At 39.9% G+C, this 27,231-nt stretch overlaps 1 protein-coding gene across 5 annotated transcripts in view; it reads right to left on the bottom strand.

The window, feature by feature from the left end:
• LOC112618235 (myomegalin) overlaps window positions 1-27,231 on the bottom strand; it is a 349,895-nt gene that overhangs the window by 162,910 nt on the left and 159,754 nt on the right. For 3 of the 5 annotated variants that reach the window (XM_025375035.1, XM_025375054.1, XM_025375062.1), the window contains 9 exons: window positions 25,493-25,609; window positions 25,130-25,267; window positions 23,678-23,790; window positions 22,132-22,259; window positions 11,721-11,809; window positions 5,461-5,693; window positions 1,830-2,265; window positions 796-988; window positions 140-259 (listed from right to left, as the gene is read on the bottom strand). In XM_025375035.1, the coding sequence (XP_025230820.1) occupies window positions 140-259; window positions 796-988; window positions 1,830-2,265; window positions 5,461-5,693; window positions 11,721-11,809; window positions 22,132-22,259; window positions 23,678-23,790; window positions 25,130-25,267; window positions 25,493-25,609 (1,567 nt within the window). The remainder of the gene's footprint in view (window positions 1-139; window positions 260-795; window positions 989-1,829; window positions 2,266-5,460; window positions 5,694-11,720; window positions 11,810-22,131; window positions 22,260-23,677; window positions 23,791-25,129; window positions 25,268-25,492; window positions 25,610-27,231) is intronic. The other 2 variants (XM_025375027.1, XM_025375044.1) reach the window with 1 other exon arrangement.

Here is a 27,231-nt window from a genome sequence, read left to right as displayed (position 1 = left end):
CTCATTTTGGGTAAGAGTTCTCCTATTAACCTCCTGTCCTCCTCTTCCCCACTACTTGTCAGGTGTAGAATTGGCCAACAGCACCTAAATGTGACAACTGACTCCAGGGAGGGGTGGGCCCCACACCCTGTGCTCTTACCGGGACTGGTGGTTTCCTCCCGTTCAGCCTCATTCTCACTTCGGCCACAAGTCTCATAGCCCAGGTCCTGGAGGTCCACCTGGACCTGCTTGCTGTCCTGCTTCACTAAGGATTCACCTGCTTGGGAAGAGACAGCAGGTGTTACAGAATGTCTGAATTTCCCACATATGCCCTCAGCCTCAGTGGCACATACCCTAACCTTTTGGGGCAGGGAGGTCAGATCCACAGTGGGAGAGAAGCTTCTTTCAACTGGTGGGAGAAGAGACCACCAGCTCCAGGAAGCAGAATTTCTTTCCATAGGATGAGCCTGCATTTGCCATTGACAATCTCTCCTTAAGTCAGGGATTCTATACTATCATCTCTAGCAGCCCCATTGAAGCTGGCAAGTGCTTTATCCACAGGGGTTCAATAAATGTGGAATGGAGCTGAACTAATTTAGAGTCCCAAGACACCTAGACCTGTACTGTCCAATAAGAGAGTTAGTAGCCACATATGGCCACTTTATACTAAATTAACTAAAATTAAATAAAACCAAATGTCCAAGTTGCACTAGCCACACTTCATGTGCTCAATAACCACGTTATGTTGGTATAGAACACACAGAAGTTATAAGACACACAGGCTACTTACTTTACTAGTAAGTCACAGTTACTTACTAAGTATAACTCTGTATTTCTCCAGCTCATTAGCCTGAGCAAAGACAGTGGCTTCTGATAGCAGCAGCTTCTCCTGGAGATCTTGATAGCGTTGTTTGCATTGTGACAGCTGGGAGCGCAGGTGCTGAGTGGACCCTGGTAGGCTAAATGCTGACTGAGGCCCAGGGTCACGAGGCTGGGACTGGTTATCCAACTGTGAAAGGGTCCAATACAGGGATCAGGACAGTCTGAGGTCACCCCCATGCAATGACGACCACCGCCCCTTCTGAACCCTTTGGACTTTACTCAAGTCTGTCACAGCACTTCTCATGCCATTTGGCAGGGACTTGCTTTCCAGATGGAGCTCCTGGAGCACTGGGACAATGTTTTCTTCATATCAGTATCCACGGCACACAGCACAGCGCCAATCAAGTCTACAGAGGAGCTCTCAGGAAATGTTTTCTCAGTGGTACAAAAGAGAAGAGGTGTAACCCTCCACTCATCTCCCCTCGCATTCTGTCCCATTAGTTCTCTCAGAATCCCTGTATTCGCCATTTTACTGAATCTTCAGCATGGCTCCTTCCCTAAAGAGGATCCCAATAACCCATCTGAGGCCCAGGAACAGACACCTGTGATGGGCTGTGACAAAAAAAATGGCAGTGATAAGGAAGGGATGTCATTACATACCACCTGTCTGGGCTGCTTCCTAACTGATGCATCCCTATGTTACAGCAGTTACCACATCCTGTTAAAATTACCTGTTTGTGTGCCATCTTTCCTTATCACATTAAGTATCTCAAGGGCAGCCATTGGTTATATTGCCCCATGCCAATGCCTAGTGTGTTATCTGAAAAATTAAGTACTCAAGAAATATTTATGTTATAAAAGCCTTTCCAAAGGCTGAATGTAGACTGAATATTATTATTACTGCTTGTGGTACGAAGAGACCCTTCTCTTGGTACCTCCTGATTCACGTGGGAGAACGTTTTAAGGTAAACACTGTCATCTCGAGCCCTTCTCCAATTGTTTTTCATTCCATCTAAGCCCACACTTACTTGGTGGGCATCCACTGAGAAGGTAGCCCCAAGGTCAAGGCTCTTGGGTCTGGAGCAAGACCTCACATTCACATTTCCCTCCTCTTGGTGTTGGTGCTTCCCAGGAGAACCAACCAGTTCTGTGTTTATTCTGTCGATGGTGCTGGTCAGATGCACAAGGAGCTCTGGAGTAAGTTTACTATTCCCTTCTTTGCTACTCAGCACAAGTTGTTCTTTGAGGAGGTTGATGATATTGTGGGCATTCTTCAGTTTTCCTTGGAGCTTTCTGTACTCAGCCTGAAGGCTACTCTCACTCAGACCCTCTTTGGCTACCACAGTCTCAACCATCACCTCGCCCTTCTCCTTGTCTTCCTCGATCTCCCATCCATCAGACATTGCTTCTCCCATCTGCTCTTTCAGCTCTGCATTCTCAAGGCAAAGGCTCAGCATGGTGTTCCTGCAGGAAACACACATAATTGAGGGCTAGGTCTGGTCCTGACAGCAGTTCCTATTAGTACCTCTTACCCACATCTCAGCCCATGATAAACTCAGACATACCCCAGAGCATGAAGCAACCTGAGACCTACAACAGCTCCCTAATTTTATATACAAGAAAGCCAAGGCTCAGGAAGAATAAGAGACTTGCCCAAACTTCCACAGCTTCTTGGTGGCAGCACCATCACTAGAAACCTTGGACTCAAGGCATGCAGGCTAGTTTTCTTTACTTGTGCTACGCAGCCTCATATGTTCTAATTTTTAGTAGCCTCTGGAATAAACAAGAGTACTTACACTGTTAAAAAATAAGACCTTTTCTGTGACAAATTTATTGTTATAAATTCTGCAGTTCTATTATTTATCATCAGTCAGTTTCAAACCATTGGGACTTAGGAACACAGAATAAATAAATAACACTAATCAGAATTATTAATATAATCAAAACGTACTTAGATAATTATTTGCTTTATGTCTGGCTCACATGATAGAGATAATCTTCTTGAGAGCAGGACTGTGTCTGTCCTATTCACCCCATATCCCCAGTGCCTACAAAAGTGCCTGCCACGTAAATCATTCATATTTGTTGAAGAAATAAAATTGACCAAAACAGCTATTTTTCACCAAGACATTCCAGATAAATTCTTTCCACAACAACGAACTCATACTAGGGTTGAGTGGAAGCAAACATGGCTGTAACAAGTCTATTCACTTAACTTCTTTGAGCCTCAGTTTCCTTTTATATAAAATAAGGATGATAACACCTAGTGGAGTTAGCAGATGCTTAAATGCTTAAATGAAATTGCATATACGGTATGGCTAGCTCAGGGTCTAACAGGGAAGTCATTCAATCCCTGCTGTACTAGCTGCAGACCTGAGAAATACTAACAGCAGAATCCCATAAGGTACTGGTTAAAAAGGCTGTAGAGCTAAGGCCTGTGAATCCACATTTTACTTAAGTTCCACAGGTGATTTTTAAATTATTATTTATTTATTTTTTTGAGACAGAGTCTCACTCTGTCACCCCGGCTGGAGTACAGTGGTGAGATCTTGGCTCACTGCAACCTCCACCTCCTGGGTTCAAGCAATTCTGCTGCCTCAGCCTCCCGAGTAGGTGGGACTACAGGCATGCGCCACCACGCCCAGCTAATTTTTGTATTTTTAGTAGTGAAGGGGTTTCACCATGTTGGCCAGGCTGGTCTTGAACTCCTGACCTCAGGTGATCTGCCCACCTTGGCCTCCCAAAGTGTTGGGATTATAGGCATGAGCCACGACACCTAGCCCACATGCTGGGCTAAGCATGCGAAACTGAGAACCCCTGGGCTACAGGATGCACAGGAAATGGGTAATTCACAACTTGAAGGATCAGCAGTGGGCTATGCACCTAGATTGAATTTCTCAGAATCCAGGAGTCTTGGAACCTAGAGCAGAACTTGTCTGGTGTGTTTCTGGGAGGAAAATAGTATATAGGATAGAGAAAGACAATCTATGAGATAGTTTCTCAATAAAGAAAAAGGGGATAGGCATTTTACCAAAACTGGGATGTGGAAGGGGGATAAAGTGGGCACACGTGTATACGGAAAAGAATATTTAATATTTCTAACTTTACATTTAGAAAAAAGTGATGTTTTTAAATACAAACATGTAGAAGAAAAACTCAACAAAACCTTCTTGAAAGGAAGAACAATGCATTAGATTCTACCTTCTACAGTATCAGTGATTCTTTAGGTTGGGTGGAGGGTTGAACAAATCAGAATTTCAGGTTAGTAACAAAGGAAAATAATCCACAGGGATATCTACAGATGGTTTGATTGTAGGTTCAACAATAGAATCAAAAGAGATGTACTGTTCTTACCTATGACAACTCAATTAAGTTTACACATACAAAAATTTAAGTAACAAAATATGCTTTAAGTAGAACTTAAGGAAAAAGTTATTATGATAATTCAGAGCAAAAGAATCAGCATTAGAACAACCACAAGAATTTTTTAAAAATTGTTTGACAAAGTGTATAGTATAGAAACGAGGTTTAGATGTTAGAAATTGGGAGCCACAGACTATTATGCAACCTTGAGCAAGTCACTTGAAACTTTCTAGGCCTGAGTTTCCTCAGCTATGAAACAAGGACATAAGGCTAGATGCCTAGGTCCTTTTCAAAGTGCTAACATTATTCGAGGAAGATTAAGTGGCAGGTAAGATGCAGGGAAACAACAGGGCATGATTTAGAAGTTGGACAGCTGTACTCCAAACAGGCAGTGATGATTGTAGTCCTGGGAGTGAATGAATAAATGGATCAGCCCTACAGTATCAGCATGTTCTCCAAGTATCTTTTGTCAAAAAGCCATCAAAGACAGAGTGGCCAATGAATGAGCTATCTGCTAATGAATGAGCTATCTGCTATTTTTGTAAAATTACTAAAGCAGCAGAGACGAAGGGGCCTCGACAGAAACCCTCTGGCCGGGCGTGGTGGCTCACGCCCAGCACTTTCGGAGGCCGAGGCAGGGGGATCACGAGGTCAGGAGATTGAGACCATCCTGGCTAACACAGTGAAACCCCATCTCTACTAAAAATATTAAAAAAAAAAAATTAGCTGGGCGTGGTGGCGGGTGCCTGTAGTCCCAGCTACTCGGGAGGCTGAGGCAGGAGAATGGCGCGACCCCGAGAGGCGGAGCTTGCAGTGAGCCAAGATTTCGCCACTGCACTCCAGCCTGGGCGACACAGCGAGACTCTGCCTCAAAAAAAAAACAAAAAAAAATCCTCCTCCTTCGTGGACTGTTCTGGTTCTCTACACAGCAGTGAAACATAGTAGATAGCAGGGATTCCTTATATGTTTCAGTCAATTAAAAAGAGCAATACTGGTCATGTAACAAGGAGGTTTCCACCATGACTGTCATATGTATAACTGGCAGATGCACAATAATAGTGGGCATTGTTATACTGAATTAAGACCAGGATTATTTGAATAACAGAAAGTGATTACCATTAGCCAATATTACTTACTTTTATCTAAAGAATTTGTAGAACTGTTAATGCATTTCTGCCTGGGATATGGACCAAGTAGCCCCTTGTCACACGGATGCCTTGGCTGCAGCAAGGCGAGGCCCTTGGCTGTGGTGCTTCATGACCCACAAGGTCCCCTTCTCTGGGAAGAATGTCCTACCTGATGTGGGACACTGAGGAGAATCCTGCTTCCTCAATTTGAGCCTTTAGCTCCTTCAGTTCCTCCTCAGCTTTCCTCTTCTCTTCTAAGTGCTGGTGGATCTCAGCCCTCAGGTGGAGTATTTCTTCCTGAAGACACTTGTTACTGTCTCCTCCCATTGGGGAAGGAGGGGAAAAAGATGGATTCTGGGTCTCCACAGTTGCCAGACTTTTCTCCAAAGCCACCTTGACAAGCTAAAAGAAAATCATGGTTTGAAGAAGTTAGGCCATTAAAGAGGACCCAAGAGAAACATGAGATTGCAAAGGCAGTTCTCAGTGCGAACAAAAACAAACAAAAAAGCAGATCTAAAATGAACTCCCTACCCAGAACCTCCTTAGTCAGGCAGAAGGGCTGGTTTGGGTGGGAAGGACACACTAAATGAGCAGGAGGAATGGAGGAGTGGAGCAGGAGGAGTGGAGAACAGGAGAATCCAGAGATGGTGAGGGAGAAAAGCACGTAAGAAATTAAAACAAATGCAAACAAACAAGGTTGAAACAGGACTGGAGGGTGTGAATGTGGTGATTCTTCTCTTCCCGAGGAGACAGAGTCCTGCGAGTTTTCTCACAAGTCAGGAAGCTTCATCAGCTCTGCAACACTTGAGTGCTGGATGGTGGGAGATGACGGCTTAAGGTATCAGGGCGCAAAGCCTAAGGCCCTGCCTGTAACTCTGACTCCCTCAAGGACAGCTGAGAGGGAGGACTCGGGGCACTGGGGAAACAGTCAGCAGACGTAGTCACAGAATTAGAATAAAGTGGAGCTACAGGGAAGACAACACCAACCATTTCATTGGCAGCAGAAGAATCACACTCTGCAGCTACTGGGAGGTACAGGTGGAGCCACCCTGCCAAGCAGCCGACCTCACTTTTTGGTTATTATCCCTGTGCTGATGCTGCCAGACAAACTCTCTCTACAAATCTCAGCATGTGGAAGAAACAGAGGCAGGAACAATTGCCCAGCACCTTTCTATTTCTTGAGGACACTCTTGAAGTTATTCATCAATGTTTTAATTAAAGCAGATCTTATGGCTTTTCCTCAAATGCAAATTTGTTAACTTTTAGACTTTGTCTTGTTCATTTTGGGCTTTATCCCATGCTCTTAAAAGTGTAGAAATCAAAATCTGAGTATGATAATTTACTTAGCATATGACTAATTCCTTTAGTATAAGGAGCTCCTGCCTGTCTGTCCAATATTAATCTAAATATGTCCCAATGTCACATTGGCTTCTTTTTCTTCTCAGTGGCAGCATCTGGAGCTTTTACTTAACTTCAGGTCAATTTTGACCTCAATTTTTCCACCCCTCCCCCACAGCTATTGCTGGGTCGTATTGTTTTGTTTTATCTCTATACGTATTGTGACTTGTAATTGTCACTTATAAATTCATTCTGGATATACTGAATCATTCCCCAATTATCCAAGTCATCCAAATATTTGATGTGCATTTCCACAAATCATGTAGTGGCCCCCTGATTGGGGATGATTTGTAGAATTAATTATATGCTTTATATCTCCATTCAGGTCACCAATACATTGAACAGAGCAGGGCTGAGAACAGCTTACATGGATCAATGATTGACAGAGCTGCCGGGGTTGGCACAAAGCCACTGACTTTTGCTATTCCCCATAACAAAGTATGTTCAAATCTAGGTCACAGGTTTGTGGCAGGGTTGATTCACAGTATGCATGTGCAATGGTGTTCAGTAGCATAGCAGTTGAGGTTGTGAAGACCTGTGCACCCAGGTCAAAGAAGAAACATCCTTAGACAAAGCCACTCAATTCCCAGGCACCCAATCTTACTTGGGCTTTCTGAGCCTGAGATTTGGCAGGCTCCCGGGAATGTCTGTCTCTAAGACTCTGCTGGCAGGCTTAATCATGCTGGTGGCCATCTCCATATGTGCCCTCCAGCATTTGTGACAAAATAAGGGAAGGGGGACCAAATAAAACCACTTCTGAAAGCTTATGATCCCATCCCTCATTTAAACTATGTGATGTTGCCATTCCATATAAACTCTTTCCAAGTAACTTAACTAAAATGCACTTTGCCATTAGTCTTGAGTGCAGGCACAGCATTTTTCTTTTCTAGGCCTTAAGGGTTCCTTCTGCTTAAAAATAATGTCTAACTTTAATGAAGTTTACCGATTATTAAAGTGCCTTCTGGATATATGTTACCTTGTTCTATTGGTTTCAATATACCTATTTTCTTTAAAAAGGAAAAAATTATGAACCATGAATGTTAACACCAGAAAAACCTTAAGGTACATCTGATCTAATTTCCCACTTTAAAGTGAGAAAATCAAACATTGCCTAGGGATCTGATTTTTCCCCAGGCTAATTTGCATTTTCATATTTCCATCTCAAAGTGGACTTTCTTTGGCTAAGTTTTAAATGTAAATGCCTGAAAAGTAACTCACGATCTAGCCTTTTCATTTGTTTTGATCATGTATGAAAGCAAATATTTCTTTCCCCCAAATGAAACCCCAGGGCTTCCAGGATCTGTAATGGTAGTGTGAATCCATTAGGTCTATTTTTAATTATATCTCTCTTGGGTATTTTTTCACATTTCCTAACTCACTTGTGATATTGCTTCCATATAATTCAACTTTTTGTGCGCTGGGTTCCCATTTGCCCCACAAAGGCCTATGTGCAAATCTGATATCCTGTTTGAATGACACTGTTTTGTTTTTACCCTATTGCTTCATATCTGTCACAATGTTAAGTCAGTGCTCAACATTAAGGCATTGAAAATGAGCTTTTCTCAAATGCTCAGCATCACTAATCATTAGGGAAGTGCAAACTAAAACCATAATGAATGTTATCTCACACCTGTTAGAGTGGCATTATCAGAAAGGTGAATGATGTGTTAGAGATAATGCAGAGAAAAGGGAACACACACATTGTGAATAGGTATGTAAATTAGCACAGCTGGTGTGGAAAACAGTATGGAGTTTCCTCAAAAACCTAAAAATAGAATCTACCCTATGATCCAGTAATCCCATTTCTGGGTATATATCCAAAGGAACTGAAATGAATATGTTAAAGGTGTATCTGCACTCTCATGTTCATTACAGCATTATTCAAAATAGTCAAGATGTAGAACCAACCTAGGTCCATCAGTAGATAAATGGGTAAAGAAAATGTGGCAGATAATACACAACGGAATACTATTTAAACTTAAAATGTCAGGGGATAGGTCCTGTCATTTGTGACAACATGAATGAATCTGAAGGTCATTATGCTTAGTGAAATAAGCCAGGCACACAGAGACACATACCACATAAGCTCACCTATATGTGGGATCTAATAAAGTTGAACTCATAGAAGCAGAGAGTAGAATGGTGGTTATTAGAGGCTGGTGGAGTGGGGAGGGAGAGTAGAGGGAACTGTTGATCAAAAGTATCGACAAAAAGAGTAGGTCTTAAGATATATTGCATAGCAGGGTGACTATAGCCAATAAAATGTATATTTCAAAATAAGAGTAAATTTCCAATGTCTCACCATCAAAAATGATAAGTAGGCAAGTTGAGAAATACGTAATTAGCTTGGTTTAATCATTCCATATTCTTTGCGTGTATATATATGTATGTGTGTGTATATATATACATAAAATCATATCATACCCCATAAATGTATACAAGTACGATTTGTCAATCAAAAATAACTTTTTTAAAAATAGCTTTTTTCAAGTTTATCACACTTTGTCTACTAACGTCTGTTCTTTGTATTTGAATCTTGATTTTTTTTTTCTTTAAGAGGTGGGGGTCTCATTATGTTGCACGGGCTGGCCCTGAACTCCTGGGCTCAAGAGATTCTCTTGCTTCAGCCTCCTGAGTAGCTGCAACTATAGATGCACACTACCTGGGCTTGAATCTTTATTCTTGATTAACTTTCTCTCCATTATAAAACTTCACATAAAAAATACAATGGTTGATTACTCTAGTTTCTTTCACAGCAATTTCATAGGTATTTATGATAGATCTTACATCTGCTTGAGAATAGAATTTCGTGGGAGATAAACTAGGGAAAATTACTATCATGGCCAGACTTGAGGCTTCCTGAGATGGCTGAGTCCAAAACATAAGGAGGAAGCAACTTGCATTGGCCAAAAGGTGATTCTCACCTTGGAAGAAAGACAAGGTTGGATGTGTCTGTTAGGGAAAGTGTATGAATGCTTAGAGTAGGAAGGGAGCTTGGTGTCAAGCAAAAGTTTACCTTCCAAGGACTTAACAAGGAGAAGCTCAAAATCTACGTTAAGGGACCACTTTCCTGGAAACAAGCAAACAAATTTTGAGAATCTGGACACAAAACAGTTACGGCAAAGTAAGCTTTATTTAATTGGTAGCAGGAGAGTCACAACCTCAAACTCCAGAAAGATGAAGTAAATTTGCAATGATTTCACAACCCAAGATTCCTCCTACCCAAAGCTGAAGATGTATTTTCAAGGAAAGGCGATAGAAAGAAAAATGGTGCTTACCCAAGAGATTCTTCCATCCAGCAGGTACATACTTTGTCTATCATGAGTCAAGCCCTGATCCAAAGGCTTGTTAACTCATAATTACACTAAGCATGTCTCCTATGCCAAGTAATGTGGCAAATATTGTGAGGGAAATACAAATGCCCTAATGTAAAATGTTCATTTCAGGGTGGGCTGACCTTCTCAAAATGGGGTCTGGTCAGATTCTCCATTCTAGGCTACAGGAAAGAAGGCTGAAGAAGAAGCAACTTTACAACTCAGTTTGCCTACAGTTGAGAATCAGAGCAAATGACTTGCAATACCAGGAGCACTTCAGACCATATCAATCAGAATCTGACTGTCTTCATATCTGTGTCTCCTGTTCATTTATTCTGAAGTTAATCCTGTCCCACAGTCATTATAACTATCAGTGACCAGCCAACCTCCCAATCTAGCTGTCTTAGAGTAGACATTTGTTCATTCCGCAGGTCCCTCTCTTACCCAAGATCCTCAATGAAATCAGAGAGTGAGGACAGAGGGATCTGTCTGGAGGGACAGAGATGTATATAATTAAAGACACAATCATCAGTAAGGAGGACTCAGGAGAAGCTGTTCAAGTAAAAGAAAAAGTGGAGCTCATGCAAGCACTCAAGGGAGCAGGGAAGGTTGGGTACAGCTACAGCAACAAGAAGGTTAATCCTACTACAAGAAGGTGATCCAACTACTATAAAGAAACTGTTGAGAACATGACATATCCCAGACAACTACTCATGTCCCCAAGTGCCAAATCCCAAAAGATTTGAGGATGCTCACTTGGGCTCTTCTTATTGGTTGATTCGATGTCTCCTCTTTCTCTTATGCAGAAGACATACAGGCAGACCCAGAAAGCCTCATTTCTTGTATAGTTTTCCTAAAAGCCCCAAGAAAGCTGTCACTGGAAAGTCCAGCTGCTTGTGTGGGACACCTACCAATGATTCACTTTCTCCTTAAGAATCATAGGCACAGTCCATCTAGGAGATGAGATTGCTAAATGGCACGGACAAAGTGGAGACATTATAGGAGTTCCAGTGAGTGCTTGTGGGATCACTATTGGTGACTTAATCTCTGAAGTCCAGATTATTCACTCTTGTAACATGCTAGTTACATCTGCACTGATGGTGGATGGAAACAATGTTTCAGCCTCAAGTTCTGAGGCTTGACAGGGGATTGCTGTTGAAGAACCATCTGCTGATCATTGAGTCACCATGACCTCAGTGGTTTGTCAGGTTGCATAAGGTTCTCTCTGTATAATGAGATTTCACTGAGAAAGATCCTTGCTTTGGAAGCATTCCAGTCTTCTTGGAGTTCCTTCCCAAGCAGGTCCTTCACCCTGCCACCTCCCCGAGCAGCCCTTTGATGACTCCCTGTCTTCTGTGGTGCTTTTCAGTTACAAAAAGCCCAAGGGGAATGTGTCCATTGTCTTGCAAGTAAAAATTCTTCTGAAGCTATAGTTACAGAGAATAAATAGAGGCAAAGGTGGGTAGGAAGGGGCAGGAAGCAGAAGAAAGAGATACAATACAAACCAAAGGGTGGATTGGAGAGGAAAATGGAGTGAAGACATGGGTTGGAAAGGCAGCTGGGAAGCTCAAGGAGAACAGGAAGATGACTGAGAAGTGGTTTATATATAAAAAAAATCTTCTCACTCTAAGTCCACAAGGGCTGCAGGAGACCATCAGACCTCAGAAGGGCTGTGTGCCATCCACCCTGGAAGCTCCAGACCCTGACACTGACTTACTTGCTGGTGACTATGGTGTGTGGCCTCCTCCTCAATACTGTCAGTGAACTCAGTGCTTGCATCTTCCGTGTCATCCCCTGCAGCTGCACCTGGAAATAAGTCCAGAAAAGAAAAGTGATTCCCTTCACAGATGGCTTCCAGACAGCAGGTTAAAGTATACTCTTTTTGCCAGCTGCCTCTGATTTCTTCCTTTCTCCATATACATGGGGAAGAAATTCTCCCTAGCCAGCAGGGCTGGCAAGAAAAATAGAACTTTTTGTATCACAGACACTTTCTTACTCATACTCAAGTCTGAGCCTCACAACATAAGCTGACTTTGCCTGCACAGACCCATTTCTAAGGAGCCGACTGTCAGATACACTGGTTAACCCACTCAAATGTCAAAAAAGCCTGAATTATTCCCCATTGCCTGGCAACATAAAAACTTTCTCTTCCACAACATGAATCCAACATGACTAACCCTTTCCCACCACTGAGTGCCTGGAGATTAGAGCTGCCCTGATTCTCTCAGAGGTATCTACTGTTGGGATCATTTGTGCGTAGGGTGACAATCTCTCTGAGGAACTTCCCTCTGGGGGTCCCGTGTCCTCGTAAGGTTCAGGTCTAGTCAAGATTCAAGACACCCAATGATTCAGTTGTTCCATAATTTCTTCTTCTAACCTCCGTTCCTCCTCACCTCTCTCAAACTCTTATTCTATGCAGACACCCTTTGCCTAAAGGGTTTCTTGCACTGCTTTATCCACATGCAATTTAACCCATCCTTTCATTCTCCAAAGATGGACACAGCAACTCTAGGGCCCAAACATCTACACCTTGCTCTAAGGTACAAGTAGCTGCAGTTTGCGGTATGGGCAAAGGTCTAAGGCAGCACTGACCAAGAGGACTTTCTGCAATGACAGCAATGTTCCGTGCCAGTGTTGCCCAGTACAGTGGACACAGTCATATATGGCTATTGAGCATTTGAAATGTGGGTAGTAGAGCCCACATTTCAAATAACTGAATTTTAAATTTTATTTAAATTAACTTATATTTAAATGACTACATGTGGCTAGTGGCTACCCTCCTGGACAGCACAAATCTAGGGTGTTTCTTCCTCCTTATATTGATTAAAATTAAGACTGTTCATGTATTTTAAGACCAAGAGCTATGTTTTACATTACTGATTTTTCGGGAAGTGTAGAAATTTGTTATGGTTAATTTATCAAAGAAAATCTACTGTGACACTCATTGTGTCTTATAGAACCTCCCCAACTTAAAGAATCTTGAAATCTTGTTCTCATCATAGCCTCAGCAACCAACCAGTCACAACTCCACTTCTGACCACTGATTAACCTGGATCTCAAAGAGATCAGTTGGTGAGTACACAACTAGCCCTCACAAGAGCTGTGTCAATAAGTCAAGACTCTGGACTCTTAGAAGCCACTCACTTTTTCTTCTGGTGACAAATCAGATCTTTATCTTTGCTTCTTCCTCCAAGACCAAAGAACCTTCCATTGAGTTCAGACATCCAGGCATGAAAGGCTCTGCTTGAATCATGAGCATTCACTACCCAATGCAGGTAAGGTAAGCGGGGCAGTTCACGTCTACATGTTTGCAATGGCCCAGGCTGATCTCATGGAAGTACTAAGAGATAGTAAGTTAGTAAGTATGCCGTGATAACAGCTTAGGTTTCCTCATCTACACCATGAACTTTGTGTTAACTTTGGATCAAAGAAAAGTCTTGTTCAGTGAAGCCCCTGCCACCTCTACCACTCAGCATCTTTAGAGGTCTGTGGCAGACAGTGTACAAGAGGAATTTCCAATACTTACTCATTCAAACCAACCCCAGAAACCATCTCACTCAGGATGCTAGCTGAGTAGAGGTGTATGGACACATTCCCTAATCTTTTGCTGCTTTAAAAACTTACTGAACCCAGGATTTACCTAGGACACCCATATCATGTTATGCTTACTTTAGAAAATCTTTCCCTGTACAACAGTAGCAATCACAATCTTTTATGTTTTTCCAGCAAAGGAAATGAATTGTCTCACTCAGTGACAGAAAACAGACTGTTCACATTGTTTTTCTTTTGAACACAGGGCTGGAGAAGGATCCTGTAGTTGAAGAAAGCTCAGCTCTGTGAGGTCAGGATCCTCATCCCCTACCATTGTTGCTGGGTTGTGTAGTCAAGCTGGGCCCACATCCCAGGACCATTCCTGCCAGGTTCCAGAAGCGAGAATTGAAAAGGGTGACTGTCACTGGTCTTGACGGTTTTTATCTGACACTTTCTGCCCTCCATTTATCTTGGCAGCCTTTCTGGTGCCACGTCTGCATTCTAGGATAATGCTCCATCTCATTTCACTTAACAGCAGGATGCTATGGTTCTGGCTTCATAAGGAATTAGATGGAGACAAACAAATGCTCGTCTCATCTCAACACTCTACTACACAGGGGTTTTGTTTCTTCCCTTCTTTCTCTTCTTTAAGCTAGCTCGCAGTCTTCTTCCGTTATGGCAGCTTTAAGGGTTGCTCAGCCTTTTAACAATTTGAATTAAAATGCTGAAATTTTTCTCCCATGTTTGAGGGGTAAAGCTAAAAAATTTATAGAAAATATGGGAATAAAAGAGTAAGTTATCTCATACAAGGTCCCATGTATAAGTTTACATTAGACATCTTTTATCATTTTCCATTTTTTAAATTAATGATAGAACTTCTCTTTTGTGAGTGATACCCTTTTCTAAACTTTTACAGCACAACGAAACACTGTCTTCAGAACTAACTTGGAATACTTTGAATTTCTAATTTAAAGGTACCTATGCTTTTATATTGATGACTCTTCTGTTTATTTTTTGATAAAATATAAAATAGTCTGCTACCTTTAGATTCTCTGGAAGCTAAGAATCACTTCATTTAACTTGCTTCTTCGAGATTAAGCATTACATGTTAGACTGGCAATTTTATCAAAAACTTTTATTTGAGGCTTCAATAAAAGTTCTCAACTTATGGTTCTTGGAAGTTTCTAGGCTTTGAACAACACAAAATGGAGGTGATACCAAGATGTCCCTTATTTAGATTTAGAAAATTATTTTCTATCAGCTATCTAATTCCATAAAGTACACAAAAATAAGCCTCTAAAACATAAGACCATAAAATCCTTGGGAGAAAATGTAAGCATTATGCAAATATAAGGTATTCTTATCACTGAGGCAAAAATTCATACTACTGTAGAACTTTTTAAATTGAGTATGGTATAATAATAACATGAACTATGGAGATAGACTGTCTAGATTTGAATTGCGCTTTTTTCGTTAGTTATGTCACTTTAGGCAAGTCATAACCTTTCCATAACTAAGTTTCTTCATTTAATAATTAGGGTTAAGAGCATTATCCGCTCCATACTGTCGTGAACTTTAAAGGGTTTGCTGATTTTGAAGTGCTTAGAACAGTGCTTGGTACACAGTGTGTACTCAATAAATATCATCCTTAAACAATATTACTATTATTGTTATTGTAAGTAAACTGAAGTGGTCCATGGGCTTATAAGTTGAAGACTCAGAAAGTTGAAGGCCATAGAACCTAAATATCGTCAGCAGAAGGAAGTTTTATACTTGATGTTATTATCTGAAAGATCTTGATGGATTCCACCTGCACTTCTTCATTTTTGAATACTTGTTTCCCCAGCAGGAGGCTTGAAATGACACTCTTTGCTCTCTGCCTCACAGGACATTGAAAAACTAAGGAGTTGTCAGTAAACTAGGTTGAACTCTTTGGAACAGGCGCCTAACAAAAAGGATTAATCATCATTAAACGATAACTGTCTTAAAACTCCAACATGCATAAATAAGCCTTAGGGGAAACTTCATGACCTTTTATTGGTTTTGTTTTATTTTGCTTTAGGGATGAGGTCTCATTATGTTGCCCAGGCTGGTATTGAACTGCTGGGCTCAAGGGATCCTCCCACCTCAGCCTCCAAGTAACTGTGACTACAGGTGCATGCCACCACACCTGGTTCATGACATGTTAATTCTTTAGTAACGAGTCCAAACTGGGTGGAGTCAAGGGCATTTCCCCTAAATTCTACTTTGTAGTCATTATTATCTTCCTTTAAGCCATTAATATGGGATCAACAGAAAAAGAGTGTTTTTCCATATAGTTACTTAGAACATGGCAATGTTCTAAGATCATATTTTATTAATTTTAAAAGGTGATCTGAAGAACTAAAACTTTAAGCATAAGAACTAAAACTTTAGTTAAAGAACTAAAACTTTAAGAATAAGTTGGCAGTGCCAAGTGTTCTTTCCTTTGGTACTGGGCCCTTGTGTCCGATACTCTCAGCCCCATCTCACTTTCACTGCCAGGTGCTCTGCCATGCGTTCATTACAAGGACGCTCGCATTTTCATGTCATGAACCAACTACTGCTGACTTTAATATTATGGTGCTGTATGAGAGAATCAAGGAAAAGAGGCCTCCTATCAAACTACAATTTCGCCTGCACACATTCCCTTCAGGATCATAAGAAAACTATTATGATTCCATATAGTCCTCCATAGTTTCTGCTAAGAAATAAAATTCTCTATCTAGACAGATTCTGATCATGGAACAGAAGTGGTAGAAAACTGCTGTCTTTATGGCGTATCTTTGTCTTTAAATTGCAACATCTCTTAGGTAGCCTTAGGGCTTTCCAGCGCATATGTTTCAGAAAGTAGCTGTTTTAAGTGACTTGAAAAGGTCAAATCATAATCTAAAACACTTTTGGGGGTATGAAATCCCACTAAAATTCTGGAAAGGGTTTCTACTTCTCCAAAAGGGTAATTATTTAATACAGCTACAGTTTTCTATACTTAGGCTAACCAAGGCACATGTAAATTAGGACTCCTGGGCAGACCAGGAGATACAACCACTGCACCTATTCTGTGATGCCATAATTCTGTAATGCAAGAAATTCTTCCTGCTCATGGTCTCTTTTTTTCTTCAAAGAACACGAGAAACAGGCTTTTCTAGGAATGTTTAGAGACAGCACTACCTACCACAGTTGGCTCCTCAAACCTCTGTCATGCTTTCTACTCTTCTCCTACAGCAAAGAAAGCAAGCAACGGTTTTTAAGGTAAAGTAGCCTGTGTCACATTTCTGGGGAAAGTGTAATACTGTTTCTTTAGTCTTACTTCTTCGAGAGGAGAAAAATTCGGGTTTCTTCTTCCTTCCTTTAGTTAAATAAAGACTCATTCTATGAGCCTTGCTTTAACTTGGAATTTAGTAAATAATCAATAGACTGATTGTCCTATACGGAAAACAAAAAAGATACAAGCTTTCCCTACCTCCTTTTTTTTTTTTTTTTTAAATAAATACTTTAAGAATAAAACCAAATAATTTCTTCTGGCCTTTGATAATTTTATTGGATCAGTAACAATTTTTTTGTGTGTTTCAACTAAGATAGCTAAAATTCTAACACTTATATATAAAAATTACACTGCATTTTAGCACAAATGTTAACACAAATTAACAGCACAGTGCCATGAAGAAGAAATGAAAAATATACAGCTTAATTTGCGGGGGAAATGGTCCTGGAAACAATGTAATGCCAAGTTTCTGATCATTTAATATATCACTCACCTCCTTCTTCATCTGATGTTATGAACCACTTTATTTATTTATTTGAGACGGAGTTTCACTCTTGTTGCCCAGGCTGGAGTGCAATGGCATGAGCTTGGCTCACTGCAACCTCCGCCTCCCAGGTTCAAGCGTGAAGTTATGAGTCACTTTAATTCTTCTCAACAACCCACAAAATTTTAAGTGAAAACTAGTAAGACTTCATGGACGCAGACAGAAACTCATAATTTATAAAACATGCTGGTATAAACACATGCCTCCAAAGGTTATAGATTGAGAGAGGTCAGTATCTTGGAGCTATGACTTTGATTATTGTAAAAAGAAGCACTACATATTCATGTTATATACTAAAAGTAAACCTACAAGGAAGCCAATTTGGTTTATGTACTTAAAACCCCTATTCTTCATATTATTTTAAATACAACATTTTCTGACGTTGCTGAACTTTCTATTCTACTCTTCCAGTTTTAGTAAGAGGAAAACAGTATGATAAAGATTTTTACTTCTGGAATTTGACTTTAAACAACAAAAAAGGAGAGTAACACAAAAAGAATCAGTATGTCCCTTTATAAGTTTAATTATTCTTATTTGAAACCTGGTAGAATTAGTACTGTCAGGACCACAGTTTTTGTGTTTTGTGTTTCCTTCCATTTCCCATTCTTTGTTGGAGGCAAATTACAATGCTATTTTTTATTTAGAGAATTCATCTTGGCCCAGATGAGAACAGGGAGAAGTTGAAGACTTACCTTCTGTTAACACTTAGATTACTTAAAAGCAGCAGGCTTGTTATTTGATCATAATAAAATGTTTTAACAAAGCTACTGGTACAGAGGGTGAGAAGGTGGCTTAAATCCACATTCTAAAACACATTATAACTGAAATCATTACCCTACAGAAATCACTCCGATATATTATCCTAGTGACTCATTTCTTCTGTTTATTACTGTAGTGCCATACTCAAGTTCCATATTTCCAGCTATTCTTTCCATGGTACAAATGGTTCCACACTACCAAAGAGAAAAGAAAAGCTCACTGAGCTTTAACCCTGAGAGAACTGAGAGAAAATACTCTGTATTTTCTCAGGTATCTCACAGGATATACCTGGAAAAGAAAACTAATTTCATTTGTTCTATCTCTAGTACAAACTTCTACAAGCTAAAATGGAAAATGGACTGTAAGTGTGTGGGTTACTAATATTTCTTCCTAACTTCACAGGAAGTTTGTCACCTTTCTTTGCAGGATATTGACTGTAAAGTCAGTAATACTCCATGAAGCCCTATTTGAAAAGGCCACTTGAGCTTTTCAGGGATGCCAAATGTCAAGATTTTGTGATTGTTTTATAAAAAAGACCCTGAAATGGGAAAACAAGTTTATCCTATGTTTTCTAATAGTACCTCAAGAAAAGCAAAGGTATTATTGTTCTCTCTAAGGCTTACAGTCCAAAGGAAAGTGACTTTAGGTAGCTCAGTCAACCTTTATTTCTCAGTGAAAAGGACAATTTTCAATATAATGTGATCTGCTCTTCCTTTCCACAATCAGTAGACTCCAGATCCAACTGGAAGATCAACATAGAGAGAACTGAAATCAGTTTTCTTGAAGTTTTTGAAGCTTTGAGCCAAACATCTCATGACCCAGACACTGAATTAGGAGGATGAATGAGTATAAAAGTGACAGGTTTTTTATGTATATCTGCCACAGAGTTTACTTATGTATAAACTGTGTAAACAGAATATACTCAAGAACCCTCAAGGAAACTAATTCTTATGGTTAGGAACTCATATCCTATACAGGTTAAGATTTTCTGGATCCTTAATAGATCTCTTGCTATATATAATGTCATAGAAACATCTTTTAAAAATATAAATAAGGAAAAATGTATTTCCTCTAAGAAGCAAAGGTACTGAAACTATTACTGCTGTCCACAACTGAATGAAGAGAAGAGGGTGTGGAGAAGGTTGGGTGACAGGTAAGAGTGCACATGATCAAAGGAGAAGGCGGACCTACTAACATAGTCCAATAATATCTTTTCGAAAAAGTTATAACTTGGCTATCTAAAAAGAGAACAGCGGATGAACGTTGATTTATACTAGGTGCTAACAGTCATCAAATTTTCAATACTATAAACTTTCAATAGCAAAGAGTTTAGGGACAATATCTGTCTAAGGACATTTAGTTCACTCATTAAATAAGTCCTCTTGGAGGTTCTTTTCAACTCTATACTTCTAAAACCTACAGACTTCATCTACCCTGAACTCTTACAACCATTACTCTGCATTATTTGCTATTATTCAAAAAGGAAATGTGAGAAAAACAAAATCTATCACATGAATTTTTTTTCTCAATTTAAGTTATATGCTTCCAATTAAGTATGGCCTAAGGAAAAATTTACTTCATTATTTTTATTTGAAATTATTTTTACTCAAGCACAAGGTTCTATAAGCACACGATGCTTTATCTAAAATTACTGTCATGTTGAAAAATGACTGTCAAAGGTAGAATAATCCAGTATGAGAAAGAGTCTGTGCTCCTGAAGAGAAAATGGAATATTATATCATTCTAAATACTATTAAATGATGTGTCCAACCACAGCATGATCTATGTGTGGATTATAAAATTTATCAGACTCATGCCCTCTAATCAGATGCCAAATTATCACCCAAAGTTGTTAGACCAGCAAGCTCTCTCCAGGTAACACTGTTTGCAAGCCTCATTCCAGCTATCTAGACCAGAAAAAGTTAGTACCATATTTTAGTCATATTTATGACATTAAGATCAGACTTTTAATTTATCCTGCTCTCAATCTACTCTTGCTGGAGGTTGAGAGAAGTAGAAGTGATTATTAACATAAACTGTAATCACTATGAGCCATTAGAAACCAAGAATCACCCAGAGCTGAATGTTAATAGCAGACTCAGAGAGCTTCCTTGGTCTATTAGTAAAATTAAGGAGAGATGTTCCCTAAATGCCTTGTTGTAACAACATGACAAACTAGTCTTTGATGGGTTGGCATTTCTACAGCTCCATTACCTTCCTCTTTACTTCTGGAAAGTTACAAAACATTTTGGGCAAGAAAAGGTCTCTTAAAATTAGGAGACTAAGACAAGTGGATGGATCTGTCTACACTTCCTATCTCCTTCCTTAAATGACTCCTTTTTCCTCGAAAGCCATTGAAACTGAAATGGCAGATCCATTAAGAGTAAGGCTTACGGCTATCAATCTTTTGCAAATTACTTAATCAGAAGATTCCAGAGTGCTTCCCCAGTAGAACATTTTCTCCCTGTCCACTCTAGTTTGACTGATGCTCTACCTGTTACAGACACAGCTAAAGTTACAGAAACAGATGAAATTTACAACGTAATACAAGCCATGTCAACAGGTGAAAGAAATAAAGTGTCATGTAAAAAAAAAAAAAAAAAAACAGAAGGAAAAAAAATTGTGCCCCACTTAGTTTAGAAAGGGTATCCAGTCACATTTATTGTGCTAGAAAGCCTCAATCGCTGTTCCCAAATTTCATATTTAAAGTAACTGAAACCTCAGCTTCTAACCTAGGAAACGTACAACCACAGGAAATAAAAACAAACTCATGGTGTTGAACCCACAAAGCTGCAAAGCAATCTTGGTTACTTTTCACACTCATGATTGTTAAGATATCAGAAATACAATCTCCAGTGCCCCTCTCCTTACACCTGTTATGTTGCCACAAGAAAGCATTGAGACAATGATTAAAACTATAAACACACATCTGTAACATTTCTTTCTAAACTATTCAAGCACTTCAAAGCCTGAAGCCTATTACTAATTTTTATATGGAGAAATGTATACATACTAAATAGTGAAAAATATAGGACCCTATTTAGTGCCACAAATGGAAGATGCAATACCCTCCTTTGGCTATAATGAGTTATTTGGTGAAACACTGAATGTAAAGAGGGATACTACCTTTGAAATTATCTTTGTAAACAGAGATCATTCTGACACTGGAAGACCACTCTAGAAGTCATGTTCTGACTAAACAGCATGACCTTGGTTTAAAGAAACCTAAAGGAATCAATAAAGAACAAATTTTAAATAGAATTTAATCTGTACCTAATCTAATTTCACTCATGTACAACAGTCAACTCTGAGACAGTATTGGAGATAAAAGTTTACTATGATCACTTTCATAGTTTTTGCCTCTGTTCTTTAACTTGGCCTTCCCAATACTTGCAGTCTCCTATTACAAGACTACTCTCCTGGTTTTGATTACCTTCTGATAAGGATTATATCACTTTTACGAAGTCATTCTTACAGACTCTCAATCTCTTTCCCACTCTCTCATCTTAAAACTTGTACTCTTTTGATTTAAAAAATGCTCTCACTCAAAGAGGAGTTGACTGAATGGCAAAAATAATACACACACATGCATTTATGATATGATATGGAGCATATGAAATGGATTGTGAAAGTGGGGGAAGAATAAACTTTATTGGCCCACAGAAGGGATGAGGGAATGAGAAGGGGCTAGAGATAAGAATGAATAAAAGTGGAAAAACTAAAGCAAAATGATTTTAAATGTGCAAATACACTTTGCAACCTCTACCATTCAATTTGGGGATTGATATGTATGTACAGTGAGATCCATGTAGGCTAAAGTGAGTTTCACTTTGTAGTTGATGCTACTTGTACCAGTTCTATCATTAGTAAGTCACCGTTTAATTCTGCCAAAATCAGATAAGGATCTTTCTGGTTAGTGCAAACAAGGTTTTCCATCCTGGGCTGCAGTCTGACCCGCCAGTGCTCAGTAGGCATGCTTGTGATGAATTCGCACACTTTCCAGTTCCCCACCTCCAATGGCGGCCAGGGTCTCCAGCCTGTTTAAGCGCTCCAAGCTTCTTCCAAGAACTTCTTCTAGCCGACTGCGTAACACCTGAGCCCCTTCCAGTTCCACCTGCAGAGTTCGGTCTCTCTCAGAGCTGATTAAACATGCCACACGGAAGGAAAATGGATTAGCCATCAACTGTAGTGAGTCCACATTTGCTTCCAAAGAACCATCAATGCCACTTTGAGCCACACGACTTTGTAAAGTAATTGTTCTCCAGGACACAATAAATGAATGTAGTCTGTGTGGCATTTGTGTTCACCGCTGATAGATCAGTAAAGACTGCTCCCTTTTTTAAAAGCTTGCCCCTTATGCTAGATTCTGGGCCAATTTCACATAAAATTATAGCCCCTAAGATTTATCTCACACCCCTATAGCCCAAAAAAGAGAAATTTTATTATTTGACTAAAAGCTTTTTTTTCTGAAAAACTAAAACCCAGGACAAACTAAATGTAAACTGGAGCAAGACTGAGCCAAGTAGAACCACTACTGAAGAGACTTGTTTTCTCATTTGTTACCAAACTTGAGGTGGGATGGTGTGCTGAAAAGGAATCTGGTTCATAAACACTAAAGCTCCAGAGGTTCTTTAAAAAGTAACACAATCAACTGGTCCTATCAGACCTTTCCTCTGCCTTCATTTTCCTGGTAGAAAGAATACATTTTTAAAGCCCAACAATAAACTACAAGAAACTGAATAGCAAAAATAATAACAACAATTAAAATTGAAAAAGAGTAAAAGGGGCTAGTAGGGAAGGCAAAATGAGAAAAAAAAATGAAGAGAATATAAAATGATCCAGAGAGGTATCATATATGTGACCAAAAATCAAGAGGTAGAAGAAAATATATTCATCATGATAGTTATCGGTGGTCCCAGGATGATTTAGCCATCCCAATTAATATATTTTCTTCGATGATATTAAATGAATATCAGGGCCCATGATAGCCTTACTTTTTTTTTTTTTTTTGAGACAGAGTCTCACTCTGTCACCCAGGATGGAGTGCAGTGGCAGAATCTTGGCTCACTGCAACCTCTGCCTCCTGGGTTCAAGTCATCCTCCTGCTTCAGCCTCCCGAGCAGCTGGGACTACACGCACGCGCTACCTTACCCAGCTAATTTTTGTATTTGTAGTAGAGACAAGGTATAGCTTTATGTTTATAATAGAACAGCCTTTAACAGGACATGGATCACAGAAAAGAAATGAACATACACTGAGTGCTTACTGTATGCAAGGCATTGTTTCAGACACCAAAGCTGTCTTCTTATTTAATCTCTGCAATAGTTGTGTGAAACAGACACTATTCCCAACTTGAGATTTTGACACTGAGGCTCAGAGCAATCCATAAAACAAATGACAAAGTGGGTAGCCTCAGTAATTGTCCCTGTTTTTTCTCCCCTCTTCAGTATCATAAGCATCTTCACTTAATGAAGAATAAAAGACATAAAAAGAATACAATAGTAAAAGAAATAAAAATTTCAATAAAGAATAAAAGGAAAAACAGCCACTCTCTTACCTCTCTGGATGGGCATGGAACTTCACCAGACTGCTATACAGCTGTCTCTCTGCTTGTAAGGCCTCATTGAGCCGACTCCGTTCATCTACTAGTCCTTCTAGCATCAGCAGCAACTGAGAAAAGAAGATAGAAGAAGCAACATGCAAATGGCACAGTGAGACATGAAGCCACAGTTAATCCTGAGAAACAAGAAAATGCATTAGCATATACTAGGACTTAAAAAGCCCACTATCTTAATACTTAAGCTTTTGATACCATTTTATAGTTTTCAAATCAATGTCATATTACCTTTTTTTTTTTTTAATCTTTAAAACCCTGTAAGGTGGAATTCAAACATGGGAGCAAAAAGAAGAAAAAGGAGAGAAAAGCTAGAAGCACAGGAAAGCAGCTAAGAGAAAGGAGTAAGAGGGAAACAGGACAGGCAAGAAGGATATGTATATAATAGGACTCACTAATATTCTTCATTCATTCAATAAATATTTACTGAGCACCTTCTATGGGACAGACTCTGTTCTAGGTCCTAGGGGAAAGCTTACTATCTAGTGGAGGAAAAAGACGTTCATTAATCATAGATGTGTGTCACTGTGCATGTAATAAGTGCTATAAAGATAATGAGCTATGATAATGTATAATCAACAGAGTTGTTTAAGGTAGAGTTAAAAGCCAGAATGGAGTGGGGTGAGTAGTTAGTGAGAGGGATGATAATGGAGACAGGGAGTACAGGCAAGTAAGTCTTTTGGAAAAGTTTGGCATTGAAGAATGGTTAAACAAGGCTGTAGCTACAAAGAAATCTGGGGAAAAGACAGGGGTTTCTCTCTCTCTCTCTCTTTTTTTTTTTTTTTAAACTGGGAGAGACTTGAACATGGTTAAACGCAGATAAAAGAGAACGATTCAGTTGAGAGGGAGGCGACTTATGTATGAGTGTGAGGGATAACTATTGGTATGTGTCCAAAAGAACTGCTGCTCTTTTCAGAACTACAAATGTCAGAAAGGGGCATCTATAGCTGCTACTGACCAAAGTAGGAAACTTTAGAGCACAGTTCTCTATGAAATACCATCAACTAACCCTCCACAAATAGCTGAGATTGACAGCTTTACCATGTTTTATTTCACAGTAGAAAAATAAGGCTTGAGCTGGGCATGGTGGTGTGCACCTGCAGCTCCAGCTACTCAGGAGGCTGAGGCAGGAAGATTCCTTGAGGCCCAGAGTTTGAGGCTGCAGTGAGCAGTGATCGTACCACTGCACTCGAGCCTGGGTGACACAGTGAGACCCTGTCTCAATGTGGTGACTCATGCCTGTAAGTAATTCCAGCACTTTGAGGAGCTGAGGAGGATGGATCACCTGCGGTCAGGAGTTTAAGACCAGCCTGACCAACATGGTGAAACTCTGTCTCTACTGAAAAAAAAAAAAAAAAGTAAATAAATAAATAAGTTTACATTCCAATAACTTACTTGTTGTCTTCGGTTTCCTGAAATTTCTTGACCCTGGGATTCTACTGAAGCAACTTTTTCCCGAAGAAGTAAGACTTCCTGGGTCAGGCGTTCCATAGCTGGTATGTCTTCAGGATCAACCAGTTGCATTTGCAGGTCCTACAAGTCAAAAAATAAGTGTGGATGTGAAAACAGCAATAAAAGGGTTATTCAGCAGAGGAGCAGGGGACCAAACATTCTTAAAATAGTCTGCCTATACTTTCAAGTGGGATATTGATAATCACTGGCCAAGGGATCCAATGTGTGCAAATATTGTCTGAAGATGCCCTACAGCTATTCTGAGCTGTGAACATTTCCAATGGTCTTTGAAAAGTTTTGAAAGACCTTTATGAGATCTTCTTTAATCTGTATGTTCCTGGTCAGAGACTCCATATCAGCAGCCTGCACCTGCAGCTCTTCTTCTTGCACAGCCATCATGGACTGTAGAGCAGAAAGTTCCATCTGTGGAAAGAGGAAACAGTATCCGCCATGTTTACATTTTAACACCGAGGCAAATGCTTTTGCATATCATATCACTATCAGCCAGTAATGCAAAAGAAAACGAGAACATGAATAGGGCTCTACAGCCTCAAATCAATAATCCATGCAGTATGGTACCAAAGGATGTTTTATGGGAAGATGTCATAGTTGTTCTTAATGACGTCTTCCACTTTAGCTGGCACTATAAAACACATCAAATTTGTTTACCAAGCTTATTACGATACTGAAAAAGAATGGTCACCATTAGCAGAAGCAAGAAGAGATGAAGTTTTTATGTATTTCACCCAACAGATGAAAAAGTGACAGCATGAGGGTATCTCCATTTTGCAACCCTTAATGAATGAATGGATAAGGCATGAAACAGCAACAGCTGCTACCATCATGAGAGATCACCAAACATTACATGCCTCCTGATGGAAGAACATGCCACCACCTAGGAAGAAATATTGCCAAAAGCTGGCACTACATGCCCTAAACTTTCAGTGTTTTCACCAGAAAATGACAAATACTTGGTTATGACAAAGTTCATTAAAAATCATGATTTAATAGGCCAGGCACGGTGGCTCACGCCTGTAATCCCAACACTTTGGGAGGCTGAGGTGGGCGGATCACAAGGTCAGGAGTTCAAGACCAGCCTGACCAACATGGTGAAACCCATGTCTACTAAAAATGCAAAAATTAGCCAGGCGTGGTGGTGTGTGCCTGTAACCCCAGCTACTCAGGAGGTTGAGGCAGGAGAATCACTTGAACCTGGGAGGTGGAGCTTGCAGTGAGCTGAGATCACGCCACTGCACTCCAGCCTGGCAACAGAGTGAGACTCTGTGTCAACAAAAAAAAAAAAAAAAAAAAAAATTCATGATAATAACCATACCTGCTAACACTATGCCCCGGGCTCTCAAATAAATGCTTTGTAGATATTTAATCCTTTTAACAAACCTAGTGATCTGACTCCTGCCTACTTTTCCTACTTTAATATCTGCCATTTTACTCCTCACTCATGACTCGGTAGGCACACTAGACTTTTTCTCTTCTAGGAACACCAGACCTTCTCTTGACTCGGCCTTTACAACTACTACTCCCTTTGCCTGAAATATCTTTCCCAGGGCTGCCTCCTGTTCATCCTCAGGTCCCAGCTTATGTGTCATCTGCTCAGAGAAGCCTTCTTTGGCCACCCTGTTTAAGATGGTCTCCATCCATGTTGCTTTCTATCATTTCCCTCATATCACTTACTATACTCTATAATTATAATGTTTATTTATTTATTGTCTGTATCTCCCCAGTAGAAATTAGCTATATAGAGCCAGAGACCTTACTGATTTCATTCACTACCTCATCCCAAGCACTAGCCCAAGCTTAGAGAAGGTCCCCATATAGCTAATGAATGAATGAGTGAACCCTCACAACAATCCTATGAGATAACTACTCTTTGATGTATACACGAGGTGACTACTTCTACTCTTCAATTTACAGACAAGGTGATTGAGTCTGAGAGAAACTAAGGAACTTGTTCAAAAATCACAGGGCGGCTAGTAAGTGGTAAATCCAAAACGTGAACTCAGGGAAGCTGACTCACAGCCACTAGG

This window comes from Theropithecus gelada, chromosome 1 (genome assembly GCF_003255815.1).
Source record: "Theropithecus gelada isolate Dixy chromosome 1, Tgel_1.0, whole genome shotgun sequence".
NCBI lineage: Eukaryota > Metazoa > Chordata > Mammalia > Primates > Cercopithecidae > Theropithecus > Theropithecus gelada.
Note: the sequence above shows the minus strand (reverse complement) of the source record. Positions and strands in the feature narration are given on the sequence as shown.